General features: G+C 46.8%; 1 protein-coding gene across 1 annotated transcript; it reads left to right on the forward strand.

Moving 5' to 3' along the window:
• Positions 1 to 1,639: 1,639 nt before the first annotated feature.
• Positions 1,640 to 24,141, forward strand: PANK4 (pantothenate kinase 4 (inactive)). Its single transcript, XM_007427110.4, has 19 exons — positions 1,640 to 1,769; positions 5,944 to 6,026; positions 6,609 to 6,817; positions 7,791 to 7,974; positions 9,400 to 9,492; positions 10,247 to 10,400; positions 10,682 to 10,863; positions 12,151 to 12,232; positions 12,968 to 13,068; positions 13,902 to 14,057; positions 15,313 to 15,425; positions 16,486 to 16,573; positions 17,193 to 17,344; positions 18,110 to 18,165; positions 19,082 to 19,131; positions 19,907 to 20,011; positions 21,082 to 21,182; positions 22,285 to 22,353; positions 23,473 to 24,141. Exons 1-19 carry the CDS (start codon positions 1,655 to 1,657, stop codon positions 23,690 to 23,692), a joined length of 2,313 nt encoding a protein of 770 aa, XP_007427172.1. The 5' UTR covers positions 1,640 to 1,654; the 3' UTR covers positions 23,693 to 24,141.
• Positions 24,142 to 24,442: the final 301 nt, after the last annotated feature.

Genomic DNA, 24,442 nt, shown 5'->3' on the forward strand with positions numbered 1-24,442 from the left:
TCGTCCATCAGTGAACAAATAACCTGGCATGGAAAAGGTGCTATTAATTCACACTTGTTCGTACACAGGTGTATCTGGATCCCAGGAAAGAACCCAAATAGGACTGCAACCAAAATGTTGCAGTGTCTTAACCTGCACTCTCCGTCTTCTGATGGACCAGATATGAGTCAGGAGGCCGGAGAGGTCTGTTGTTCGCCCCCGTGACGCCTCTCCGGTGGGGTTCAGATGTTCAGCCGGCCGACCGGCAAATGCCCCTTTCCGTTCCGCATGTCTGAATCTCCCCCGTTTAAAATCCCGCTTGAAATGCAGCGAGAACAGGGGAGGAAGAGCCGGCCGTAAGGGCGCCCGCATGTGCTTAAAAACAACACTTAAAAAAAAAAAATGAAATATTTTAAAGAGGATGGGAACCATGAAAGATAAAAGATGGGTAAAAAGACTCGAAAAGTAAAATGCAATTCTGGTACGAGTGCATGTTTGCAAATGAAGTTTGGGGTTTGCTTTCTGTAACTCAGTTTGGCTTCTCAACTAAGAGCCCCCCCCCTCATTCTCAAGCCAACAAAGACTGGGGTGCCGAATTGGTCTGCTTATGGCCATCAAGACTAGTGGTCGGATACCGTCTTATCTTCTGGATTCACCCACTTCCCTTCTAAACGGGTGGCTGTCGCCGCATCTGGTGGCAGGGAGTTCCCCAGGATAACCGAGTCTTTTGGCCTGCGTGCGAGTTCCTCTCTCTCCTTCTGTTTGCTTGGAAAGCAGATCAAGCTCGTTCAGATCCCTTTTTCCTGCGTGTGATTTGCTCACACCGAACGGCCCTCGTGTTGCAATCCAGCCGTGGTTTCTTGCACGGAAAAGATTCTTGCCGCTGGTGAATCGCATGTCAGCGTGCGCCCGGACGATGCGGCGTCTTGCTTTCTGGGAAAGCGAGTTTCGAAAAAGTTTAAGGCACTTTTTAGCTTAATTCGAAGTATACTTAGAGATGCACTCGAATCGGGCTTGACTCCTAGGCACTTTTTAGTTTAATTCAAAATACACTTAGAGATGCAATCGAATCGAGCTTTGCTCCGCTTTTTTAGTTTAATTCGAAGTATATTTAGAGATGCAATCGAAGGAAGGGGACTTTAAGGGATCCGGTTGAACTGCAAACCCGTCCACGGGGAAGCAAATCCCATGGAAAGCAATGAGAAAAAGCAAAGTCAACATTCCCACGAAAATCGCTCCACCTCCTTGCCTCGTCTGATTTGTTCCAAGCCGCCGGACCTCAGTGAGGCTCAAAGGGAACGTTTCAGTTTGTGACCTAAAAAGGCCCGATTCCCGCTATTGTAGGAGGAGAGCCGCGTGCAAAAAATCAGGAGTCTGGGAGCACCTTTTCCGACAAACACATTTTATTAAAAGGCATAAGGTTCCCGGGAAAACATACTGTACCACAAACGTGGATTTGAAAAACAAGCCCCTAGATCTCAACGAGGTCTCTCGCCGGGCTTCGGAGCTTAAGAACCACGCGGCTTTCACGGGCGGAGCCACTGGGAGCCCCGCCCCCTTCCTCTGGCGTCACCGCCTCCTTTTTCCCTCCCGATATTAATATGCAAAACGTATGCGCATAAATTTGCATGTCTAAGGAGGCCGGCCGCGCAGCGAGCGGGTCGATGCGTCCAAAATGGCGGAGCGGGCCGGGCGAGGCGGAGGTGGCCGGCTGGACAAGAGCATCACCTTGCCGCCGGACGAGATCTTCCGCAACCTGGAGAACGCCAAGCGCTTCGCCATCGACATCGGTAAGCCCGGCGCCGGCGCTCCTCCCCGGTTGCCCGCCGCCGTCGCCGCCATTCGCCCTTCTCTCTCGCTCCCTGAGGCGGCGAGAGAAGCGAAGGGGGAGAGCTGAAGCACCGCGCGGGGCACGCCGGGAGTTGCAGTCCCGCGCCTCATAGGGACGAGTGGCGCGGAGGGCGACGCCGGACGGCAACTCCCGGCGTGTCTTGCGCTCGGCCGGGTGGCGCGGCGCCCGATGGGAGTTGTAGTCTCCGCGCTCGCCCGCGGCGGGGTTTAGAGCGGGGGAAGACTACGAAGACCAGCGTCCCTCTGGATTTCAGGGCGGAGGGGGAGGGAGGGAGTCGGTATAAACAGATCCCGGGTGTTTTTTGGGGTGAGGGAGGTGAGAGGCCTTCGTTTTTGCGGGGAGGGCACCAGCCAGGCTTCTCCCCGTTTTGCAGAGTGTGGGGGGGGGCGCTTCATTTCTTTTCTTTCTTTTCTTTTTTGCGGGGCGAGAAAATGCCCCTTTAGCTTCCTGAGGGGAGGAATATGGCTCCCCCTTTTTTCAGAGGGAGGGAGAAAATGCTCCCCTTTCCTATTTGCGGGGGGGCTAAATTGCCCCATCCTTTTTGATGGAATGAGAAAAAAGGGGGTCTGCTTTCTCTTGTTTGCCCCCCCCTCAGTTTTTGCCCCCCCAGCCAGTTTTTCCTTTGGGCCAAATGGGGTTTCCTTCAGAGCAGTTCAGGACCTTTGGGGGGGCTGAACAAGCACCCCAATCAATCCCAATCCTATGAAAAAGGGGGAGCTTTTAAAATTCTCTTGTCAAGAAAGATATTACCCCCCCCCCCAAATAATAATAACTCCAGGAGTTTGGAAGAAACAAGTCCCCAAATACAAGCCATATGTTAGCTTGTGAATCTTTTTGAAGCTGGGAAGGAAATAACTTTTTTTTTAATCTTTTGCTTTTGATCTGCCTTCTAAGAGATCTGCAATTCAGGCCTGGTCATAAATAGTAAATAAACTTTAACAAAAAGCACTTTGCACAGGGCTTTAAGGGCATGCCGCACAGTTTTAAAAGTTTTGCATTGATGTGCAAGTACTTTATTTGACAAGAAAGGGGGTTAATGTGGAAATCTAGCATCCCCAAGTAAAGTGGCATCAACGAGATTGCAGGAGCTGTCAACCTTCAAACCAACAATGTTCCTTTAGTGGTTTATTTTCAGAATTCCTTTCTCTCCCCAAATTTTTGGAATTGGCCACTAAGGGAAAAACAAATTGCGTCTCACCTTTTGCCACGTTGAGGCAGGTTGCATAGTTGAGTTCCCAAAGCCCTAATGTGACGCATTTAGATTTTGCTTAATGTGTTGTTGGGGTTTGCAAGCCATGGTTTTACTGTTGGATGAATCCACCCAGTTGTGGTTTGTTCAGCGGACCATGGAGGAGCTTCGGCTTTGTGTGATGGTGAACCCTGCCAAACCTTGGTGGTTTCACTTTCAGACCAGTGTCACAGTGGTTCGTGAAATGTTTTTAGTTTTTTATTTTACGCAACATACTGCTGGTTTTTTGATTTAGCATGACAGTTCACCTACATGGATAAAACCCAGCATCTAGCAAATAACACATTAAGTTGACAGACTGAATAAAATTGAGCTCAGGGGCCAAATTCTTTCCCTCCTTGACCCTTTTGCAAGACATGCCTCTGTCTGCTTGTTGTTCTCTTGGGCATTTTCGTTCCAAGCTCCTTTATGTGTTTTTATTCAGACAAAGTAAACTAGGAGATCTATTTCTGCCAGATAAGATGGCTTTAGCCCTATGTTGAAAAGCTTTACATAGTCAAGCACGAAAGGTGGAGTCTGAATGCGAAAAATTCAGATTGGAGGAGAAGCTTCTGGTATTTTTCAATTTTCATTGCCTGTCTCACTGGCTGTCAACAAGGGTGCTCTGTGTTTCTGGTGGAGAATTACAGGATGGAAAAGTCCCAGGAGAAGTTTTTGCTTCAGCTGCTGGCATCTTGAGATGTGCAAATGTTTCCCTTGAGTTTGGCATGGCTGCCATCTGGAGATAAGGAAGCCGGAAAGTGCAGGCACAACAGGATAAGACCAAATATGATGTGTTTGTTTTGTAGTTTAGCCTTTCTGGTTTAAACCAGGGACATGATGGTTTCCGGCTTACTATGTTGTATGCATCCAGCCATTATGGTTTCTTTAATTCCCTCATTTGCTATATTTCTGCTTACTTGAATGAATGAAGCTTGAATGAAGCAAAGGTACTGCGGTCAGTTGCATTTTTTAAAATCTTAGACCAGAGCAAATCGAGCTCTAGAAAAAGAATAATTTACATTTTGCCAAACTGATTCCCATTTGCTGGTGCTCCTGGTTACGTTTGCAGTGGTGCTCCTTCTCCTAAGCTATGGCGTCGATTGCATAAATCGTGAATAGAAAGTTGTCTTTGAATCACATTTTCTCATGTTTAAAAAACATTCTGCTCACCCTGCAAGTTGTGTTTTTATGTGACTAAGAGTAGTCAGAACCGGATACTGAGTTGAAAATCTAATAAATGCTTGCCAGTGCTTGCTTTGCTGAGGCCCTTGCTGAACAATATAAGATTGCAGACCAAGTAAATCAATTAAGCATCAGTTCTTGGCTGTGTTTTTCTGTGAGGACTGGCTGGTCGCATGTTGTGATGAGTCAAAACATGGCTTGCTTCTTTCCAGCCTAATATATTGAATGAATTCAGCCAGTTGTGGTTTAGCCACCAAGAGATGGTTTACTGTGACGCATGAGGACCGATTCAGTGTGCCTAGCAGATGATGCTGAATAAAATTAGTGTATATATCGCAGTTTTACCTACACCCACACTTTCTTTTTAATTAGGTAGCTCAAAAATTACTGTGTGTCCTTTTTGTATAATATACTTGTCTGCGGTTAACATCTTTAACCCAGTTTTCTGAGATTACACAACATGAATCATGAGCTAGCCCCGTTGGCTTGGTTGGGGGAACTTGGTCACCTGTTTATGATTCAGTGTGAAATTACAAGTTTCATGGAAAGTCAGATTAGGAAAAAAAACTTTACCAAGTGAACTATAGGTTAGGATTAGGGTCCTCTCTCTCTTTCCTTGTTTTCTGTCTGCATATTTTGTTTGTGTGGTTGCTGAAGAAGAAGAAGGGGCTAATGGCAAGGAAGAGAAAAGAGCGAGCCATCTATTTCAGTCTTGGTGACTTCCAGGTAGACTTCAACTCCCAGAATTCCCCAGTCAGCACCGCCATTGCTGAGAATTCTGGGAGTTCAAGCCCACCCATCTGGAGGTTGCCCAAGTTTGAGAAACACTGAGCTGTAGAGAGCAAATTTCCAAAAGTGGAAGAATGATTTTCTCCTTCTAGACAAAAAAGCAAAATGGGGGGAAATAGAAATTATGGGTAGCCATTTTTTGAGTTGGCCTTTAGAGATCGGTATAAATAGACATTGCTACCACCGTTTACCCCAGTTCTTAGAGGCCTTGTGAGGGACAAGGAGGTTCACGATGTCTGGATTGATATTGCACAAGAAGGTGGTCTGTGTGCAACAACAGTCTGAGTCTGTATTCTTGAGAAAATAGAAGTCACCCCCCCACACCCACCCAGAGGAGAAATACATTCCTCTCCTTGCATTTGGGAGTTGCATTGTACAGGAACACCAATAGATTTGAGGCAGTGCAGTGTAGTGGTTAAAGTGTTCTCTCTCGGAAAAGCAAGGTTGACTTAAAATGGTTTCTAAAACTTAGGTCCGCATCTACAAAATATAATCTTGATTCCCTGGAATCAACCTTGAGCCCTGCGGGCTGCATAAAACCATCCTTGTTGCTGACGACGATGCTGTTCTGGCAGCAATATGGAAGTACCCAGCCGCTGTGTTCTACAAGGATGCTTTTTCACCATGCCAGTCTAGGGAGTTCCTGGTGGTTTCCATCCTAGCCCTAACTGGGTCTAGCTCTGCTTAGCTTTTTGAGATCAGCCAGCTGGTGCCCCCAAAGATCTTCTGGGTTGAATTTAATCCCCAAGCAATAGAAATGCAATTATTTTTGTGTTTTTCAGCTGAGACGCTTAGGAGCGAGTGCCCCCACTAACATGGTCCAAATCATTTGGGTTTTGCATGGAAGTCCTGTAAATCGTTCCAAACGTTTGCTTTTTCTCAATCATTGTATGGTTTATTTTGCCAACAGGTGGATCGTTGGCCAAGTTGGCTTACTATTCCACAGTGCAACATAAAGTGGCGAGGGTACAATCCTTCGATCAGTCATGCAAGGTGAGACGACTTTTCCATTGCTAGTTGGGAGAAGGTTCAAAACTGTTGGCCTGAGAGAATTGCAGTGGGAGACGCCAGGGCCCGGGTGCCAACCACCATTTTATGATGGCATAGCTGCCAAAATATAACAACAACAAGGGCCAAAAAGGTTTAACAGTCTCATCTCTACAAGCTTGCTAGATTTCAGCATTCTCGTTTAAAGTCTCACTAAATTTCAGGCCGTAACCATCCAAATCTGGTAAGATGCTTGTATTTTGGTTTTTATTATTGTCTGATACATTATTATATGCCAGTGTGTGTGCATATGTAAAGATGCTCTTTGGGTTCCAAAGGCACCAATTGAATCAGCTTCCGGACCAGTGTTTCCCAACTTGAGCAACTTTACAATGTGTGGATTTCAACTCCCAGAATTCCCCAGCCAGCCTCATGCTGGCTAGGGAATTCTGGGAGTTAAAGTCCACACATTGGACAAGTTGCTAAAATTGGGAAACATTACTCTAGAGTAACTTTACTTCCCTTAGAGGAAGAAGTTTGGCCCAAACTTTGGGAGGCAATTTTGATCTTTCTGTCGTTGATCCAAAGGATGTTGAACACGAATCTCCGTATGAAATCACTGTTCAGGAGGAGATCACGGCTCGGCTTCATTTCATTAAATTTGAGAACGCCTATATTGAAACCTGCTTGGATTTCATCAAAGACCATCTTGTCAACACCGAAACGAAAGTGATCAAAGCCACAGGAGGTGGTGCGTACAAATTCAAAGAACTTATTGAGAAGAAGCTGGGATTAAAGTAAGTGGAAGTGTGAAGAGGAATTTTTGTCTTGTGAATGATTATCCCTGATGGGGTAAGATTTGATTCTGGTAATCCAGCCAGCCTTTTTACGGAGCATGATGAAGAAGTCACTTTGGCAGACAAGTTCAAGAAGGGGGCGGGGGGAGGATGCTATTTAGTTGTGCACTGCAAGCCTTCTATATCATTTTTTTTTTTTAATCATGGATACTGTATAGTTTGAGATTAGCATTAAGGGTTTGACAAAACAACATTGGGTAAACATGTGGGAAACTGTTTGGCTCCCACCAGGATTTCAAATGTTGGCCGGTATTTTTGCACCTAAATTATCACAGCTGGCCCAGAGTCAGGCACCCCATTAAAATAAGCCCACTTGGTTGACTTTCCTCTGCTTGCTCAAACTGACATGGTGGACCAGCTTCCCCAAACCGAGTGCCCTCCAACTGAGAACTGTGTGGGCTGTGCTAGATAGATATTCTGGAGTTGCAGTCCCATGGAGTCATAAAGCAGAGGAAGATTGTTCAGGGGGCATTCCCATGTGTTGGTATTTTAATTGCTTGGTGGGTTAAAGGGAGGAGTCATTGGGACTACAACTCCCCAAGTTCTCTGTCAGCAGTCTCAGACGCCCCCAAAATGGTGCCGCAACAAAGCTGGGATAAGAGAGCAGGAAACGTGTTTCTTGCTGTTGAAGGAAAGATTGTAAAAGGGGCAGAAAGCGTTCGGTGATCTAGGATCCATCTTGACAGCCCCTTTTTCCGTCTAGATAAAGACGGCCACCGGGACAGGAATCTTTCCCAGCCCTTCTTCGGGATGCTGGAGCTCACATCTGTGACCCTCCTTCACAGCCCTGGTTGCGCCTAGGAGGAATTAAGAGATTTTCTCGAAGAAACGACAACACTTTTTTGAGGAAGTGAAGAGCTGGTTCTGGGGCTATTAATAGCACTGTTGTCTTCCTTGCATGGTTTCCTTGTAGATTAGATAAAGAAGACGTCATGACGTGCCTCATTAAGGGCTGCAACTTTGTGCTCAAGAACATCCCTCACGAGGCCTTTGTCTACCTGAAGGATGCCGACCCCGAGTTCAGGTTTCAGATGAACCACCCCCACATTTTTCCTTATTTGCTTGTCAATATTGGCTCCGGAGTTTCTATCGTGAAGGTGAGTATCCTTGGCTTATTTGTGTGATTGAGCAACGCTGCCTTCGGGCTTTCTGAGGTGTTAGTTCAGATTGGGGAAGGGAAATGGCTTAGAACTGGGAGGGAGCCATCCATCCATCCATCCGTTTTCTTCTTTCTGGGTATTTCCCAAGGAAGTGAGCAGTTTCCTGCCATCGCTTTTCTTCCTGCCAATGAACGTTACAAGGTTGATCCCCTTGACGTTATGATCTTCCTGGGAATTAAAGGCTGGGATCTCCTAATGCCCATCGATGGAAGCCGAACGTGAATTCTTTAAGCTGTGTTGGCAGCAGCTTGACTGGCCTTGCTTCTCTGACCTAATTAATCAAGTCAGGTCAATATCCTGTGGCTGGCTGATTTATTTTTATTTGTTAGATGGAGGTATTTGGTACTCATCTATCCAGCCTTTGCTCTAGAGCAGTGTTTCTCAACCTCAGCAACTTTAAGAGGTGTAGACTTCAACTCCCAGAATTCCCCAGCCAGCATGCTGAATTCTGGGAGCTTAAGTCCGCACATCTTGATGATGATGAGGTTGAGAAACGCTGTTCTAGGGGCTCAAGGTGGCATATAGAGCACTGGCTGGCCCCAAATCACCCTGTGAGCTTTTGTGGCGGAGCAGGGCTTGTACCTGGCACTGGGTAACCTGGATAGCTTGTGGGAACCCAGCCATTGTCTTAGCATGTTGTGGGAACAAGCCATGATGTTAAATATGGGGTTCTTCGTTGTGTAAACACCAAGCATTTTATTTCATCAACTAGGTTTGTTCTCAAGATGAAATTGGATATGTTGTTTGAACTCCCTTCCATCTTTGGAAAACGGTAGGGCACAGAGGCAGAAGCCTGGAGCAGCGCAAAAGCAGGTCGCTCAAGCATTCCGTCTCTGTGGTGGCGGTGGCGTGGGGGAGTTCTTAGTCCTCCTAGCCGATGCAGTGGTGTGGAATGGGAACAAACAGCCGATACCTTTCCCCCATCCGTAGGGGCTGGGATTTCAGCCGCGTTGCTGTTTCCCTGGAAAGGTAAAAACAAAAACAGGAGCTGTCATTTGGAAAAGAAGCTGAGATAGCAACCCGGATCACTGCTCTCCCTTTAATAGGCAGCCGGAATTCATTTGTCCCTCCGCTGCTAGATCGAGGCCTATAGCTTACTCAGGAGGAAAAGCAGGCCATCACATGAACCGGGCTACTGACATGCATATGTCTGTGCTGGGAACGTAACCCTGTTTTGCAGTTTCAGGAAGGCAGCTTAATCTCCTCTCAACCCCTCTCTGATGCTCAGTGACCTCTCTTTTATGTCGGATCCTCCCCAGGGGATCAACTTGCCCAGTCAACCCTGGGCTGCAATAAAGATACATCCTCGTCAGGGTAATAGCAGTGGGTTTTGGGCAAGAATCTGTTCCTTGTCTTTGATAGGTGGAAACAGAGGATAAATTTGAATGGATTGGTGGAAGCTCCATCGGAGGTGGGACTTTCTGGGGCCTCGGAGCGTTGCTTACGAAAACCAAGGTAATATTCCTGCCTAGCAGTTCAAAATATTATTGGTGGATTGCTGTGAGTTAAGCAAAAACTATCCCTTTGCCCCATTGTAGAGAAAGTAGTAGTAAAACAGTGGCAGATCTGCTCTGCTTGCATGGCGTGAGGATCCAAAGCTGAGCATCCTATAAATATTTTCAGGTTGGGGTTGGCAGGATTCAACACTTCTGCCTATAAAATAAATGTTTGGTTCTCGCTACAATCTTTTTAGAATGCTTTTATTTCTGTGCCGCCCCAGAGGCTGTTGAAATAATTCCTAGAGTGATATGTAAATACAGGCATTCTCTTTATAAAAAAATCTGGGAAAGTAGCTTATAAAACAACATGGCATTCAAATGGCTCACTTTAAAGGCATGGGCCAAGAGACTTCTGTGCCACTGAGGTAACCTGTCAGGATAAAAAGAATGTTGTAGAAATCTGAAAAAAACTAGATTGTGTGTGGGGGAATTCCACACTTGAGCCCCCAAGACTGCACATTTGCTTAAATTTCAAAGGGCTCTCCTGCCTTTAGAAAGCTAGCTTATCAGGAAGCAGAGCTACGTTCTAAGGTTTCCAGTGGCATGCTAGGTTTTTAGAGGCAAGGAGTTTTCCTCTCTAAGGGCGACTAAGCTGTTCCAGGCCAGCTCAGAGCTTGGCGTCATGGCTTGAAATAAAATAGACAGGCATCAAGAAGACATCCATCCGTCAAGGTGTTTGCATGACACGCATTTGGGATTTTCATTTTTAGAAGTTTGATGAGTTGCTGCAGCTGGCTTCGAAGGGCCAACACACCAACGTTGACATGCTGGTGAAGGATGTATACGGCGGGGCATATCAGACCCTCGGGCTTAGTGGCAACCTGATAGCCAGTAGCTTTGGAAAATCGGCCACGGCTGACAAAGGTAGGACTTTCCAACGTTTCGTTCTTCGGCCCACTCAAACTTGAGACTGTGTGAAGTGGTGGGCTTGCTCTGCCCATTAAAATTAAGGGCCTTTATTTTTTCATTCTCAAGATAATCCATCAGTTGCCATCGTCAAACCTCACTACCCTTCCCGGTGGATTCCCTCTTTGATTTGTTCTCTGAATCCCATTCTGAACGCATTTCAACAAGCTTCAGGTTATCGACACACGTCCTTTGGGGGTTCTTGATCTCCTTCCCTTTCGTTCCCTTTCTCTCCTCAGATTTTTCCAAAGAAGACATGGCAAAAAGTTTACTCCATATGATCAGTAACGATATCGGACAACTGGCTTGCTTGCACGCCAAACTCCACAACTTGAACAAAATCTACTTTGGGGGTTTCTTCATTCGAGGCCACCCGGTCACCATGCGCACCATCACCTACAGCATTAATTTCTTCTCCAAGGTAGCGATCTTGTGATGGATTTGAGAGCAGAAGGACGGGGGGGAGGGCGGGGAAGCATGGCAGGACAAATACAATTTTAAGAATGGTCCAGATGTGTGAGTAAGTAAGAAATGCAGGTTACAATCTTGTTTGTGGGGGGGGGGGCATGTAAGAAGCCCTCTATAAAGATGTTTGCATTTTCCTGTTGTGTTAAATTTCCCCACACTAGAGCAGAGATGAGTTTCTGTAAATGCCTTCAGTTTGTAAACGGTCATTTCAGATCTTTAGTAGGAATGCTCTATTTTTAAAATACTAGAAAAGGGAGAAGGAGAAGGTGTTGGTGAAGAGAGAGATGGGTGAGGGGGGAGTCGCTCAGTTTTTGGCCCTAGTCCCCCCCCCCCACAAGCCTTCAGTGCCATCTCCTCAGACAAGGCAGCCGAAAAATGTTTTTAAAAGCACGTTCTGTTGAAAACCGTCACCAAGCTCCGCGTGGTTTTGTTCAGAACGTCACCGCGTTGGTCACTGGTTGGCCTTGGACGCCCTCTCTAGCTGAAAGGAGGTTCCGCACCTTGTCGTGGCTTTGCTTCCCGCGCCGAGAGGATAAGGTGCCAGCTTCCTCGTGTCAGCACAAATATCTTTATCCCCTCATGGATGCCTGCCAGGGGAGGAGCTTAAAGATGCCTTCGTGGGTTGGGGAGAATGAAAACCCATCAGGGAGACCCGGGTGGTCTTCGCAGATGCTGCTTGGGGGCCCGGGAGAATTTAGCACATCAGCTCTTTCCTTGCTGTTTTCTGGTTCTGTAACATCTCTGTTGCAGAGTTTGCTTGTCTTTTCCTTTGCCCTAAATCTGAACAAAGGGCGGGTTTGTGGTGTTTGTCCCATCAAGATAACCCTCCCCAGGGCTTGGGCTAGATAGGGAGGGAGGAAGAGAGGGGGAGGGAGGGAGAGAGAGAGAGAGAGAAAGAAAGAAAGAGAGAAAGAAAGAAAGAAAGAAAGAAAGAAAGAAAGAAAGAAAGAAAGAAAGAAAGAACGAACTCAAGGCAGTGGATGTACCTAATGTTCCTTCCTCCTCCTATTTTCTCCACAACAACCACCCTGTGAAGTGGGCTGGGCTGTGAGAGAGCGACTGGCCCAAAGTCCCCCAGCTGGCTTTCATGCCTAAGGCAGGACTCGAACTCAGCGCCTCCTGCTTCCTAGCCTGGAGCCTTCACCCCTAGACCCAACTGGCTCTCTTTCAAATGCCTTGCAAATATAGAACAGCTGGTCCTTGGGGGCCCCTCCAACCACTATGTTTCATGTTACGGCAGGGAGAAGTGCAGGCTTTGTTTCTGAGGCACGAAGGCTATCTGGGAGCGATAGGTGCATTCCTAAAAGGAGCAGAGCAAGACAGTAAGTATAGCCCCTTCCCCTTCGGTGCCCCCCCCCACTCCTCCAAAAAGGAAGAATCCCTCCCCCACAGTGTTTTTTAGGCACCGTGCCCCAGTCGCTCGTTCCAGGGTCCTCCCAAGCAAGGGAGGGCTTGAAAAATTCAGCCAAGTCTTGGACTTGTGCCGAAGGTGGGGAAGACGTTCAGCCAGTAGAGACTGGATTGCCATGTTGGTCATCTGCCTACAAGAAGCCTCGGCTCGGGGTTACCTGCAGCTTGCTGTGCCTGAAGGAACATTGGCCCCGTCTCTCTTTTGGGGGTCCTTCTGCATAACGACCCTTCAGAATAAGTGCTGCCACGTAACAAGACGATAACCCCAAACCCATAGGTATTTGCCAGCTCCTGTTTTTATCCGTGGCCATGTGAAAACGCTGGCATTAGGCTTTGCTTCAGTGTTGTATCTCAGTTGCGTTCAACTTTCGGTGGAAAAATAAGGTGGGCGGCTCTGTTCCTTCACTTGATTCTCCAGTATTTTTCTAAAATAGAATCCAGTCTTTAAGTGTGCGTGTGTGGTGGGTGTGAGCGGGTGGGTGTTCTTCCTCCCATCCAATATCCTTTCTCTCTCCCTGAAAAATTTTTTTAAAAAATGCTGATCACTGTTTTTTTTTTTTTTAAACCAGCAATCTTTGGCCTTCGCTGGAATAACATCGTCTTCTTTTCTTCTATTTCTTTCTCTTCCTCTCCCTGCCCCACCCAAGATCCCAATTTATACAGTTGGGGAGAAAACTACGCTAGCAGTTCGGGCCTTCTAAGCACCTCGCCCGACGTTTGCCCCATGCAGCGGGAACGAAGCGGCACTGTAAGTGTTCCTGGGGTAGAAAAAGCTCAGCATTTATCCCACTCCTCGAAATAGAGCCCCCCGCTTGGTGGTTTCTGAGGCCCCTCTAGGAAGATCATGGAGAAAGCTCATTGTGGATCCTGATTCTGCTTTTTCTAAATTGGAAAAAATGAAAAACAGTCTGCCGGGACTCTTTTGCTGTTTGGACAGGAAACATCTGCCTTCTGAGCAAGGAAATCTTGGAGCTCCGTCATGCATATTTTTCCTAATTGTTTTGAACTGACCAAAAAAAAAAAAACCCTTTTTCCAAATCATGTGGGTCCTTTGTTCTGAAATTCACTGTTGTTGAGAACCTCAGCAGCCATCTTAATGCAGATACCAGTATTGCATCTCTGTTCAAGGAAAGCGACACTGGCCAACATTTTTTGGTCAGTATTATCTGCATGACATAGAGAAGAGAGAAGCCAGTTTGGTTAGCGATTCGGGGAGAAAGGAAGACTTTACACAGCTGCAAAGCTCAACATACTTATTTTGCCTCTTAATTCCACCCCCCCCCGTAAAAATAAAGGGGAGCAAAGTTTGAGCCCTCCACCCAGAGCAGGCGAAGGTTTCTTCAACCCGATAATAATATTTTTATCTCACCCCTTTTAATATTTATATATTTGGCCAACTCAAGAAAGTTGAGGCATCCTGAATTGCACTTTCACATTGCTGTTGGAATGCACTCAAAGCCTAGCTCCTTTTCCAAGCTCTTCCAGGAAGAAGTGTGCAATTCCCACCAGTTTTGAAATGAAAAAAATTATTGCGGTACCAGTTTTTACCGTCCCGCTCACGCTACGTTCTCTTCTTTCCAGTTCGACATGTTGGAAATGGATCGTCTGGAGCGAATGCTCGTTAATCTCCCCTTGCTGCAGGATTCCTCCACTTATGTCGCAGACACCGTGGATCTCACCGATGATGTGATGGCCCGGCAATATTGGCTCTCGTGCTTCGAGGAAGCCTTGGATGGGGTAAGGAGTCCTCATGACGTGTTTGTGTATAATGTGTATAACAACTCTGTGTATAATGCTCGCATCTGCTTAAAGAGGCTTCTGTTAGATCAGTGTTTCTCAACCTTGGGAACTTGAAGATGTGTGGACTTCAACTCCCAGAATTCCCCAGCCAGCATGGCTGGCTGGGGAATTCTGGGAATTGAAGTCCACACATCTTCAAGTTCCCAAGGTTAAGAAACACTTTTCTTAGAACTTTCTCCAGTTTGCATATTCCACATTTTAAGGCAGCAGAAAAGAGAATTAGTTAAGCCTCCTCTATCTTCTGATCCATTTAGTAGCAGAAAATTAAAGCTGGAAGTTAGAGGCTTACAGTCAGTGGGCAAACTTCCCTTAATTTTGATTTTTCAAGCCTTGGTTCAGGACGGGCTGTAGCAGTGGCTTAATATGGGGAATAAAAACGTCTAACCTGCTTTTTCAGTGATTTCCTTTTTTTGTAAAAAATGCAAAAGTAGTACATTAAAGCTCAGCCTTGTTTCCTGATTTTGCACCTTAATTTGTTTGTTTTAATAAAGCCCACCTAAAAAAAGCAATGAAGACAGGCTGGTAGGGGTCAAGAGGACATCTGTAGGTTTGTTGGAGAGTGTGGGGAGTGAGATGAGACCCCAAATTGCCACAAACTTCAGTAGCTCTGCAGTTTCCATTAGAAATTGGAAAAAACTGACCCCTCATTCTTTACTTTCTTACCCTTCTTTAAACAATATAAACAAGGGTTCAGTGCCTCCCCACAAGGCCCAAATCATATTAAGCAGAAATAGAATTTAGCTGGGAAACAGCCAGGTTGTCAGCACATTTGCACCCAGAAGACAAAACTTCATTTCTTTGTTCCTTTGCTTGCTTTTCCCAGCCCCTTTGCTGAAACTAGAACAGGGTTGGGCAGTGTTTCGGAGCTGGGGGGGTGGAAATTTGGTCTCCGCTCTTCTGGAGGACCTTGGAGGCCACCCACTCACCCCACAGCATCCCCGGAAGGAGCAGAACGCTGGGTGTTTTAAGGATGGAGTTAGGAACAGGAGGCTCTGGACAGCCCTGTTTCCATTCCCTCCTTCTAGTAAAACCTGAAGGGGGAAAAAAAAATCTAGCTGCCACGACGTGGCTGCTTTGCAGCTGATTTTCGGGGGTGGGATGGCCCACTAAACTAGGGGAAGAATCTGGCTTAATCCGGCCCCTTGCAGAAGGCTTTTCTGTCGCTAGCCGCCCTCTCTCGTTCCCCGACCAGGTCGCCAAGCGCGCGGCAGCCAGCCAGCCGGACTCCATCGATGCAGCCGAGCGAGCCGAGAAATTCCGACACAAGTACTGGGACAAACTCCAAACACTCCGACAGCAGCCTTTGTAAGTTGGGGCTGGGGGAGGCTTAACATCCTCTAGCCAGGGGGAGAAAAAGTCTGTTGCGTTTCCGGATGCAGCCAATGTTTTGAAATATGCAAGGGTTATTTTCCCCTTATTCTTTCCGTTCTTCCCAGGAGAGCTCTCACGGTATCTTGGTTTAATGTCCTACCCTCCTGGGAGACACAGTAGCACTCACCTGCATACTCAGTTGAGATATTTAAGATAGTTGCTCCTGTCTTGCTGTATCGTCCCCCGTGTGCTATCAGACACACCAAATTAATATCCCCCTCCTTTCTAAATGCACAGGTTGGCCAGTCATGGAGATGGTGATTTTTTAATTAGGGGATCGATCTACCAGAAGTTATGTGGAATTGGAGATAATTCTGTTTGTCATTGTGTTAGAAAGGGTCGGGCATGAACTTGGCCATCATTGCTAACTCCTCTCTCCACCCGCAAACGGAAGATCTGTCGATTTCTCACTCTCAATCATAATCCCTGCTTTTGTTTTCTTTTACTTTCTAAAACCTTTACGCTACAGTTGGCCTGATTATCCTGCACTTGGTTGTTCCTTGGGTCTCTGGCCATAATTCAGTATATTATCAGTTTTGAATCCAGGGTTGTGGGTGGAAGGGGCGAAATGACCCAGATGGTTAGTCTTGCCGGGTCTGTAGCAGTGAATTGTCCTATTTAGCGATTCTTTAGTTCTTTTCCATGTTCACATATGCCGCAGCTGCTGGTTAAGGAGCTACAACTAAACTTTTCTAGCTGGCCTTTCGTTAATTTAAAGCAGTAAAGCGGTAGCTTAAGAGGAGCAGCCAGGCTGGTTATGTAAATAAAAAGGAAGACCAGAAAATGAAGCACCAAAGCTGGCGGTGAGAAGTTTGAGATACCTCCTTTCTTCTTCTGTAAATCATTAAGCCATTAAATCAAAGCCATTAAACCCTTCAGGGAGCAAAGATTGTTATTAGTTAGCTAGGGGCAGGAGGGGGTGGTTTTTAAAAAGTCAGAAAATCCTTTTTTCTTTGGGACAACTGACCCCCCTCTCCTCCTCCTTCCTTCTCAGTGCCTACGGCACCCTAACAGTTAGAAGTTTATTGGATACGAGGGAGCACTGTTTGAATGAATTCAACTTCCCCGATCCCTACTCTAAGGTAAGGCCTTCTTCTCCTCGCTCTCCTGGAGCATGGCCCCATATCTATTCAGCCATGACCCAATTTTTCTTTCCCCACCTGCGTCAACCCAGTCTGCCTCCTCGAAATAAAACTGCAGGAATGGATTTCTGGCCCCAGGAAGGTAACCGAGAGAGCCCAAATGCTGTTACAGGCCCCTCCATCCTTGGAGAGGGAAGGCGAAGGAGTTTTTTCGGTCTCGAGAGAGGCACTCTCAGTTGCAACTCTCCCTCCCTCCGTGATGCTCATAGTAGAAAAGCAGGAATAGTAGGGGCGTCTAATACATTCTGTGCATTGGAGCTAAGCAGAAAAAGAACTGAGAGGTAGAAAAGATCTGGCACTAGCTACCAGAACAAGTTGGCGATCAGGTTGTCTGTCCACTGTAAATTTACTGCCCCTTTTCTTATGTTTTTGACAAGGTTGTCTTACCTTGTTGCTAGATCTTCCAAGGCATCTGGAACCTCCAGCCATCACCCAATTCCTGTCAAGCAATGAAACTGGGCTTAGAAAAACCATCTGGCAATGAGGGTCTTGGCGAAGAATCCTGATGCGTTTCCCCTTCCCCTCTGAGCAGGTCGTGTTGCACATTTCTCTCTTGCAGGTAAAGCAGAAAGAAAACGGCATCGCACTCAGGTGTTACCAGGGGGTGATCGACTCCCTGGATTCCCTCGCCTGGGAGGAGAGGCAGTTCGCTCTGGTGAAAGGTCTCCTGGCAGGAAACGTCTTCGACTGGGGAGCCAAGGCTGTCTCGGAGTAGGTCTCTGTATGCTTTGCAGATCTCTCTCGTTCTTCTCAAGGCCCCCTTTCGCCCGATGCAGTTCTCAGAGCAGACGAGTTTGGGGGGCCCAGACATCCCTCAGCTCTGGCTTCCAAACTCCAGTGGGGTTGGCTCAGTTTGTTCAGCCCGAACTCAATTTATTCTTGCTTTGAGCAAGGGCGAATCCAGAGGGATCTCTTTATGCTGAAATAGCTGCTTCTCAGTCTAAAGAGAAACTGTCAGGCCCAGCCCAAGAACAACGATGAAACAGTCCCGTCCAGTTCCTTTATTTGCATATATATAGACAGAATCTTGCCAAACTCAATCTATACTGCAGCAACTCGTGGATCTACCCTGTGAGGTTACCCTGAACCTCTTTCGCTTCCCACACTCCTCCTGCGGACTCTGCTGCCTCGTGCCTCCTCCCCAATCCTGGAAGGCACCCCCTCCTTCCCAATAGCCTTGATCTCCCACATCGCTCTCCTCCTCATAGATACATTCCCTCACAGAAACCTCCTCCGGCACTAAAATGCAGAGGAGAGAGGCTGATCAGCGATAAAGCCTCTGTTCTGGATTTCGGAAATCTTAATTTCAGCAGCCAGGGCATTTTTCTGATCCCTTGGTGAGCTCACTGGTGCGATCTCTACAAAATCCCGGCCGGCTGTTTTTCTTCCAAAGACAAGTAGCAGGAAGTGTCTCCACAGAACCTGGTTTTCTCACCTGTACACTGTTCTCTCTCTTTTTTCCTCCTCCACTGCCAGTGTCCTTGAAACAGAACCACAGTTTGGATTTGAAGAAGCCAAGGAAAAATTACAAGGTACTGAGAGCTGGAAACCTGGGAGAGGTTCTTCTTTTTGTAGATCTCTATATATCAAGCAGGAAGCAGTCCCAGAGGACTCTAGCTGGTGAGCACTAAAATGAAGTTCTCCAATTGCAGACTGCAAGTCATTTCTCTTGCTCTCCAAGATCACCGGCCCTCGGCCCCCAAATCCGCTGAGCGGGAAATTTAAACCAAGCTAGCTGAAGCGTCCCAAATCCTGATTATGACATGATGAGTCCAAGCCTAAAAACATTGTCCTCAATTTGAGCCTTCTCTGAATTCACCTTCAGTGGAAGGGTGCCGTGGTTCTGTGATAAAAGCCGAAGGGCGCTTCATGCAGGACGTCCCTCGCCAGATGCGTGGACTTCAGATCCCAAATTCTTAGCTATAGCCAAAGTGGCTGGAATTCTGGGAGCAGAGGGCCAAGCACTAAGTTCTGCAAGTTGGGAGCAATCCATTTCTAGCCTCTGCTCAAGAGGTCGAATGCACTGAGGGTGAAACACCTGCCCTTCCAAGCTTGAAAGCCTTCCAGAACGGTCAGAAAAGGTTGGAACTGCTGTTTCAAACTTCCAAGAGAGCGTTTCAAGCTCAAAACATTTGCATGCCTCTCTTCCTTCATATAGATGGTGGCTCTGGCCCCTGGATGTTGAGTAGATGACTGGATGATCCCCCTTTCCCAATCAGGTTGAACCTTTGGATGCTCTGCAAAATGTTTAGCTTCCCTTCTCGAGGCTTTCCAAAATCCTCCCTTCCTTTAGCGGATAGCTTAGGTCGCTGGGTCTTCCCAGGGCTGCCATTTCCTTCCAGGAAACAGCAAGATCTTCTAGGTTCTTCTGGCAATGGATAATGTTTTTCTCTCTTTCTCTCGCTCTCTCTCTTTTTCCCCTCTCCTTTTTTCCTTGCTGGTGCACAGAACGTCCTTGGCTTGAGGATTCGTACAGCGAATGGGTGGAACGACTCAAGGTACGCGCAGCCAGTCACCTCAACGACCATTTTGTAGAGCCCGTTTGGGCAGAGAAGCAGGAGGAATGCAGGAAAGGTTGTAGGAGGGGCAACCTGTTGGCTAGTTTTTAAGGCGCCACAAGACTCTGCTGTGTCTCCTGCGAGACTGACTTTCTGGACCGAACCAAGTTGGGTTTTGGGCCTTGGGCTTGGTGCTAATACCAATTTCTCTGCTGTTCCGTTTCTGGAGTGGAGACTGGGGGGAAAGGGTGACAAGCAGCATCAGAATTGGAGCTCTTGCCTAAGAACAGAAGAGGCTGACCCCCATGGGACTATTTGGTGTGATGTCAGCTCTGCCCACCTTATTTATTTTAAAGCTGCCCACCGCCACCCCATCTCACGTAACAAAAAAGATGGAACATCCTAGAGCAGTGTTTCTCAACCTTGGCACCTTTAAGCTGGGTGGACTTCAACTCCCAGAACTCCCCAGCCAGCATGGCTGGCTGGGGAATTCTGGGAGTTGAAGTCCACCCAGCTTAAAGGTGCCAAGGTTGAGAAACACTGTCCTAGCGTCTCTTTGTGAAATTCAAGGACAGTCAAGAAATCCCAGAGGGCTGAGATAATTTCTTTTATTGTGGGACGGGGGCTGCGGGTCCCTTCCTTCTGCCTCCCCAGATTCCCCCGCCGAATCGTTTGACTTGAAAAGAGGCCACTGACGAGCCGTGGCCAAATGCGGCGAACGTTGTTGGTGTGGCCTTCAAGTCCTCCTCTGATGCTTCTCTTTTTCCTTTCACAGGCCCCAGCTCATAAATGTGCCTTAATTTTTGCAGATAACAGTGGAATTGACATCATCTTAGGCGTCTTCCCTTTTGTTAGGGAATTGCTCTGTAGGGGCACAGAGGTCAGTAGAGTTACAGTGCCATCTTAAGGTAAAATGCCTCAAGGGAACATGGATGGTCTCGCACACTGTTTGTATGTCGGCTTGCGGTTTAAGGAGGCAAGGTGCCCAGCTGGCCTTCCTCCAACTTGGCACCTTGGGGGAGCTGGGGGGAGGCAACTACAACCCCTGTCATGCCCTGCCACCCTGGCCCCATGATGGGACTTGCGGTCCAGGGCATCTGGAAAGCACCCGGTTAGCAAAAGGCTGGAAAGGAGATGGAGCTGCTAATATTTTTATAGGAACTGTATAGAAAACCAGGTTCATGGGAAAAAAATAACATTGCGTCCCACCGATGGCTAAAAAAAATTAGTGGAAACATTACAGTTGGACTCGACTGAGTTTTTAATGAGCTTGCTACCAGCAAATAACTTTGTTCATTTCTTCATTGAAGAGGCGCAGAAGGCAGGCTTAGAAAAAGAAGAGACTCCCTTGAGCCCCGTCTCTTCCCTCTTTAAATTCTGCTGCTTGCAACAGGGAACCCCTGTCCCTCGAGGCAGTGGATTTCTTGCCTCTTTCGGTCCCGTGCGTTGAAGTCTCCTGCAGATGGGGCCGGGGAGTCTCCTGGCCGAAAGGCCGGGTCCACAGCAGGAAGGTTACAGTGGCTGCAGAGGGGGAAGAAACAGATGCCTCTTGGCTATCGATGTATTTGGGGGTGAGCTTAGCATTAACAAGGATGCTCTGGAGGACGTGGCCAAGGGGGTAAAAACAGGCAAGGCAATTTCTAGATTGTATAAATTCTTCTTGGGGTGCCAAAAGATGTCTTTGGGGGTCTTCTCATTTCACAGACAAAGATCAAGGAAAGCCCGCTGACCTGAGTCTACGGAGGTAGAATTTAGCTTGCCCCAAAGATGGTGTTGGTGTTCCTCGCCCTAAAGTCCCCGAGGGAACCGTGGGTGCAAATGCATCAGAACATATTTCAATTCCTGTTTAAAATGGATTCAGCCTCCCTGTATGTCGCGTAGAGTCCTCGACCAGAATGACTCTTGTCCAAAATGCCCTGTGCTTTTTTTTTTTCTCCCTTGCAACAATAGGTTATATTGGCTTGCAATTCAGGTCCTGCTCTGAATGACGTAACATATAACGAATCCTTGCTTGTTGCGGAGAGGATCGCTGCAATGGATGATGTGATTCGGTAAGGACTGCCTGATGCGAAGCCTGAAGAAGCGGAGTTTTGTTTTGGCACAGGAAGAATTCATAGCCTGAGGATGTTTCAGTCTAATGTAGTAATTCTTGATTGTGACTGACTTGAAGATAACCTATCAAATCAACTTAGGCATCTGTTAGAAGACACAATGACATCAGGATGATGTCATAAACACCACGACGTTATTGTGGACTTTTCTGCATTTTGCTCATCCCCTGTGATGTAACCCCTAGTTAAATTCCGAGAAATGGACAAGTTGCAATTAATTTTATATAGCTGAATGGTTTATGAATGTTTAAATAGTTACACTTCTGGTTTTTTAATCAAATCGTGTCCTGGAGATAGAATCTCTGTCCTCGTAGTGGGTATGCACAATTCAAGGCTGCCTTTAGATCTAGACTAAAATGTCAGAAGGGGAAAAGGCCATGAAAAACAACAGGATGGGCAAAATTCAGAAGTTTCATTTTCACTGTACACAAAGAACTGATGATTTGCAGAAGGGGTGCAGTTGATTAAATGAAACATTCCTTCTTTGTTAGATGCGGGTCACAATTTGGTTTCTTGTTCTAAGAGACTTGACCAAATTTCCAAAACATTTTGGGGAAAAGAAAAAAAGATCCACACCAAGTATTGTTCACAATCCCAGCAGCTGTTGACAACTTTGTTGGGGCAAGAAAAGAGAAAATCAGCAGAATTTGGAGCACCCTCTGTTAGATACCACAGGGAAGAGTGAGATATGGGGATGGGGGGGTGAGATAGAGTGATAGACTGTTACACAAAGGGATAGACAGATTGATGGAAGGTGAGATATGGAGAACCTTCACACGTGCCAATTTGGTCTGATCAGGTGCGAAGGAGCGTTCCGTTACATCGAGCGCTCTGCTAAAATTTGCTGTGGAAAAGCCATAAAGCTCCCGTGTTAAAAGTCAAAGCCGTTTCCATCCTACCAAAATCCACCAATCGGTCTAGCCAACTGGGGAACGTTTGCAAGAGTGCATGGATGCTGGGCAACTTCGCTGGCCTCCGAAGGGAACTTTGGGTCTTTGTTCCCCTAGGCTGAGCTTTGCGATTTGCCTCCCTCTTTCTTTAGATCAGCCCTGAAGGAAGAGAGGCTCCTCTTGGTGCAGACCGGTTCCAGTTCGCCCTGCTTGGATCTCAGGTTTGACATCTTCCTGGTTGTTGTAAAATCATCAGGAAATTTAGAGCCAGCGCCTTTTTTTGTCCAAAGGGGGGGTGCAGAAGGAATGATCCATAAATTTTAAGTGTGTTTGGCAGATTTCCCCAGCTTGATTGGCTTCCAAAGGTAAATTCAGCCCCCAGAATTCATTGTGGTGGCCTTGCTGCCGAGAGAATTCTGGGATTTGAAGTTCTGCCCAACTGGCAGATGCTCGGGCCCTTTCCCCCTCTTCTAACAAGAGAAGCTGATGTTTGCCCTTCCCAAGAGAAATTATCAGGATAGATTTGATATCCGCTTGAAAAAGATAATATAAAACAATCCTTTGTTATCTTCTGTTTGTCGTAACTCCTCGGAGGAGCTGCAACCTGTTTGGTCTTCTGCCATAAATCCCTCTAACGTTTCTCCCGTACGTGCCGTGCCTCCAAGTCAGTCACTGGAGGGCAGGATTGGCTCTTCTTTGCCAGCTGTAAAGCTCGTTTAAAGTTAGCCACGTGGGAGAAGCGCATCCTTCTGGCACACAACAGAGGCCTTCTGCATTGTTTGGAGGCTACTGAACGGACGACCTTGGTATTAAAAGATGGCAAACGAGCCACGTAGCCCCAGCCCTGCTCCGTAAACATCCTTTTTCAAAGATTCTACAAAGTCATTCTAGATAGCTTGGCAACTCTGGCTCTTACTCAAAAAATGCTCCAAATTGCTGCTGTTTATTATAAAACCTTTTTTAAAAAAAAACTAACAAGGGAGGTGGTTGCGCTGATGATGCCCCTCAGCTGTATGGCTGCTAAGTTAACCTACTTTCTGGCTGTACGCAACCTATTAAGCTATTAAAGAAAAGGGCTCAAAATTAACCCAGGGCAGCACGTGGTGTCACGGCAGCAGTTAGTTCTTTTAAGGGATCTTTTAAGGGATCCCAGTCCATTAAACCATAAACATTTCAGCCAACGATGTTGGGTAGTCCCGCTGATGGATTATCACAGCCCCGTTCCTTTTTCCTCACCCTCTGCATGCCAGACATTTCAGCCATACGTCCTTTGCAAGGTTTCATTGCGCAGGAACTCCCTTTCAGCAGTAATCAAATCCTCCCCCTCTTGCTTCTCGCAGCCGTCTGGACAAGGGCCTAGCCAACTTGGTCCGAGAGCGGAAGACCGACCTGGTGATCATCGAAGGGATGGGCCGGGCTATCCACACGAACTACCACGCAAAACTCAAGTGTGAGAGCCTTAAACTGGCTGTGCTCAAAAACTCTTGGCTGGCGGATCGTCTGGGGGGAAAGATCTTCAGTGTGATTTTCAAGTATGAGGTTCCTCTCAAGTCGTCCTGATGAACCTGCAGAGGAACAGAAGGGGGTGAGCTTCAGCAGCGACGGCTGGAAAAGGACTTGCACTAGTTACAATTTTAATTGTAAAGAATGTATTTTTATTACCACAGGGAAAATGACTTCTCTCTCTCGCACACACCTCTGTATTTATATTGTGCTTTTGTGACTTAAAGAAAGCAGCTGTCACTCACTCCGTGTGTGTGTGTGCGCGTCTGTGTATCTTAAATCTTAATGCAATATTTGTGATGGCAAAAGTTTGATTTTCTTCCTCTTTTTTTCCAGTTCTGTTTTTTGTGAGATGCTTGTATTGAAATGTCCTGAAAATCTTTTTATATATATATTTTAGCTTAAATCTAAACTGGCCAATTACATGCCAAAAAATCAAATAGAGATTTTGAAAAGCTGAAGGAATCTTGATTCGTCTATACTTTACGGGCTCACAAAATAAAGTGTCTTTTGCTGGAATCTGCAAAACTATTTAAAAAGAGAGAGGGTGGTTTGTGGAAGCATTTTTAGAAGGATTTTATTCCTACATCAAAAAGTGCCCTTAACTAAATATCTGCAGTACACAAACAAACCACCAGAGGGCAGATTTTCTGCTGTGAGCCTGCAGTATCCAAATATACTACCAGAGGACAGACTTTTATGTTTCTCTTGGAGGCTGCAGTTCCTAAATGGCCACCAGAGGGCAGTTTTTCAGTGTGTGTGTGTGTGTGTGTGAGCTGCAGTACCAACCATAGCCACGGGAGGGCA

The sequence above is a fragment of the Python bivittatus genome, unplaced genomic scaffold (genome assembly GCF_059951505.1).
Source record: "Python bivittatus isolate LINGU-HERP-01145 unplaced genomic scaffold, Pbiv_v1 ctg000090_np1212, whole genome shotgun sequence".
NCBI classification, from domain to species: domain Eukaryota; kingdom Metazoa; phylum Chordata; class Lepidosauria; order Squamata; family Pythonidae; genus Python; species Python bivittatus.

Coding starts and splice junctions, on each gene's coding strand:
- PANK4 (XM_007427110.4), top strand. CDS start 1,655: ATGGCGGAGCGGGCCGGGCGAGGCGGAGGTGGCCGGCTGGACAAGAGC. Junction 12,233..12,967: donor AAAAGGAGCAGAGCAAGACA/GTAAGTATAGCC, acceptor GCCCCACCCAAG/ATCCCAATTTATACAGTTGG. Junction 17,345..18,109: donor GGAGCCAAGGCTGTCTCGGA/GTAGGTCTCTGT, acceptor CTCCACTGCCAG/TGTCCTTGAAACAGAACCAC.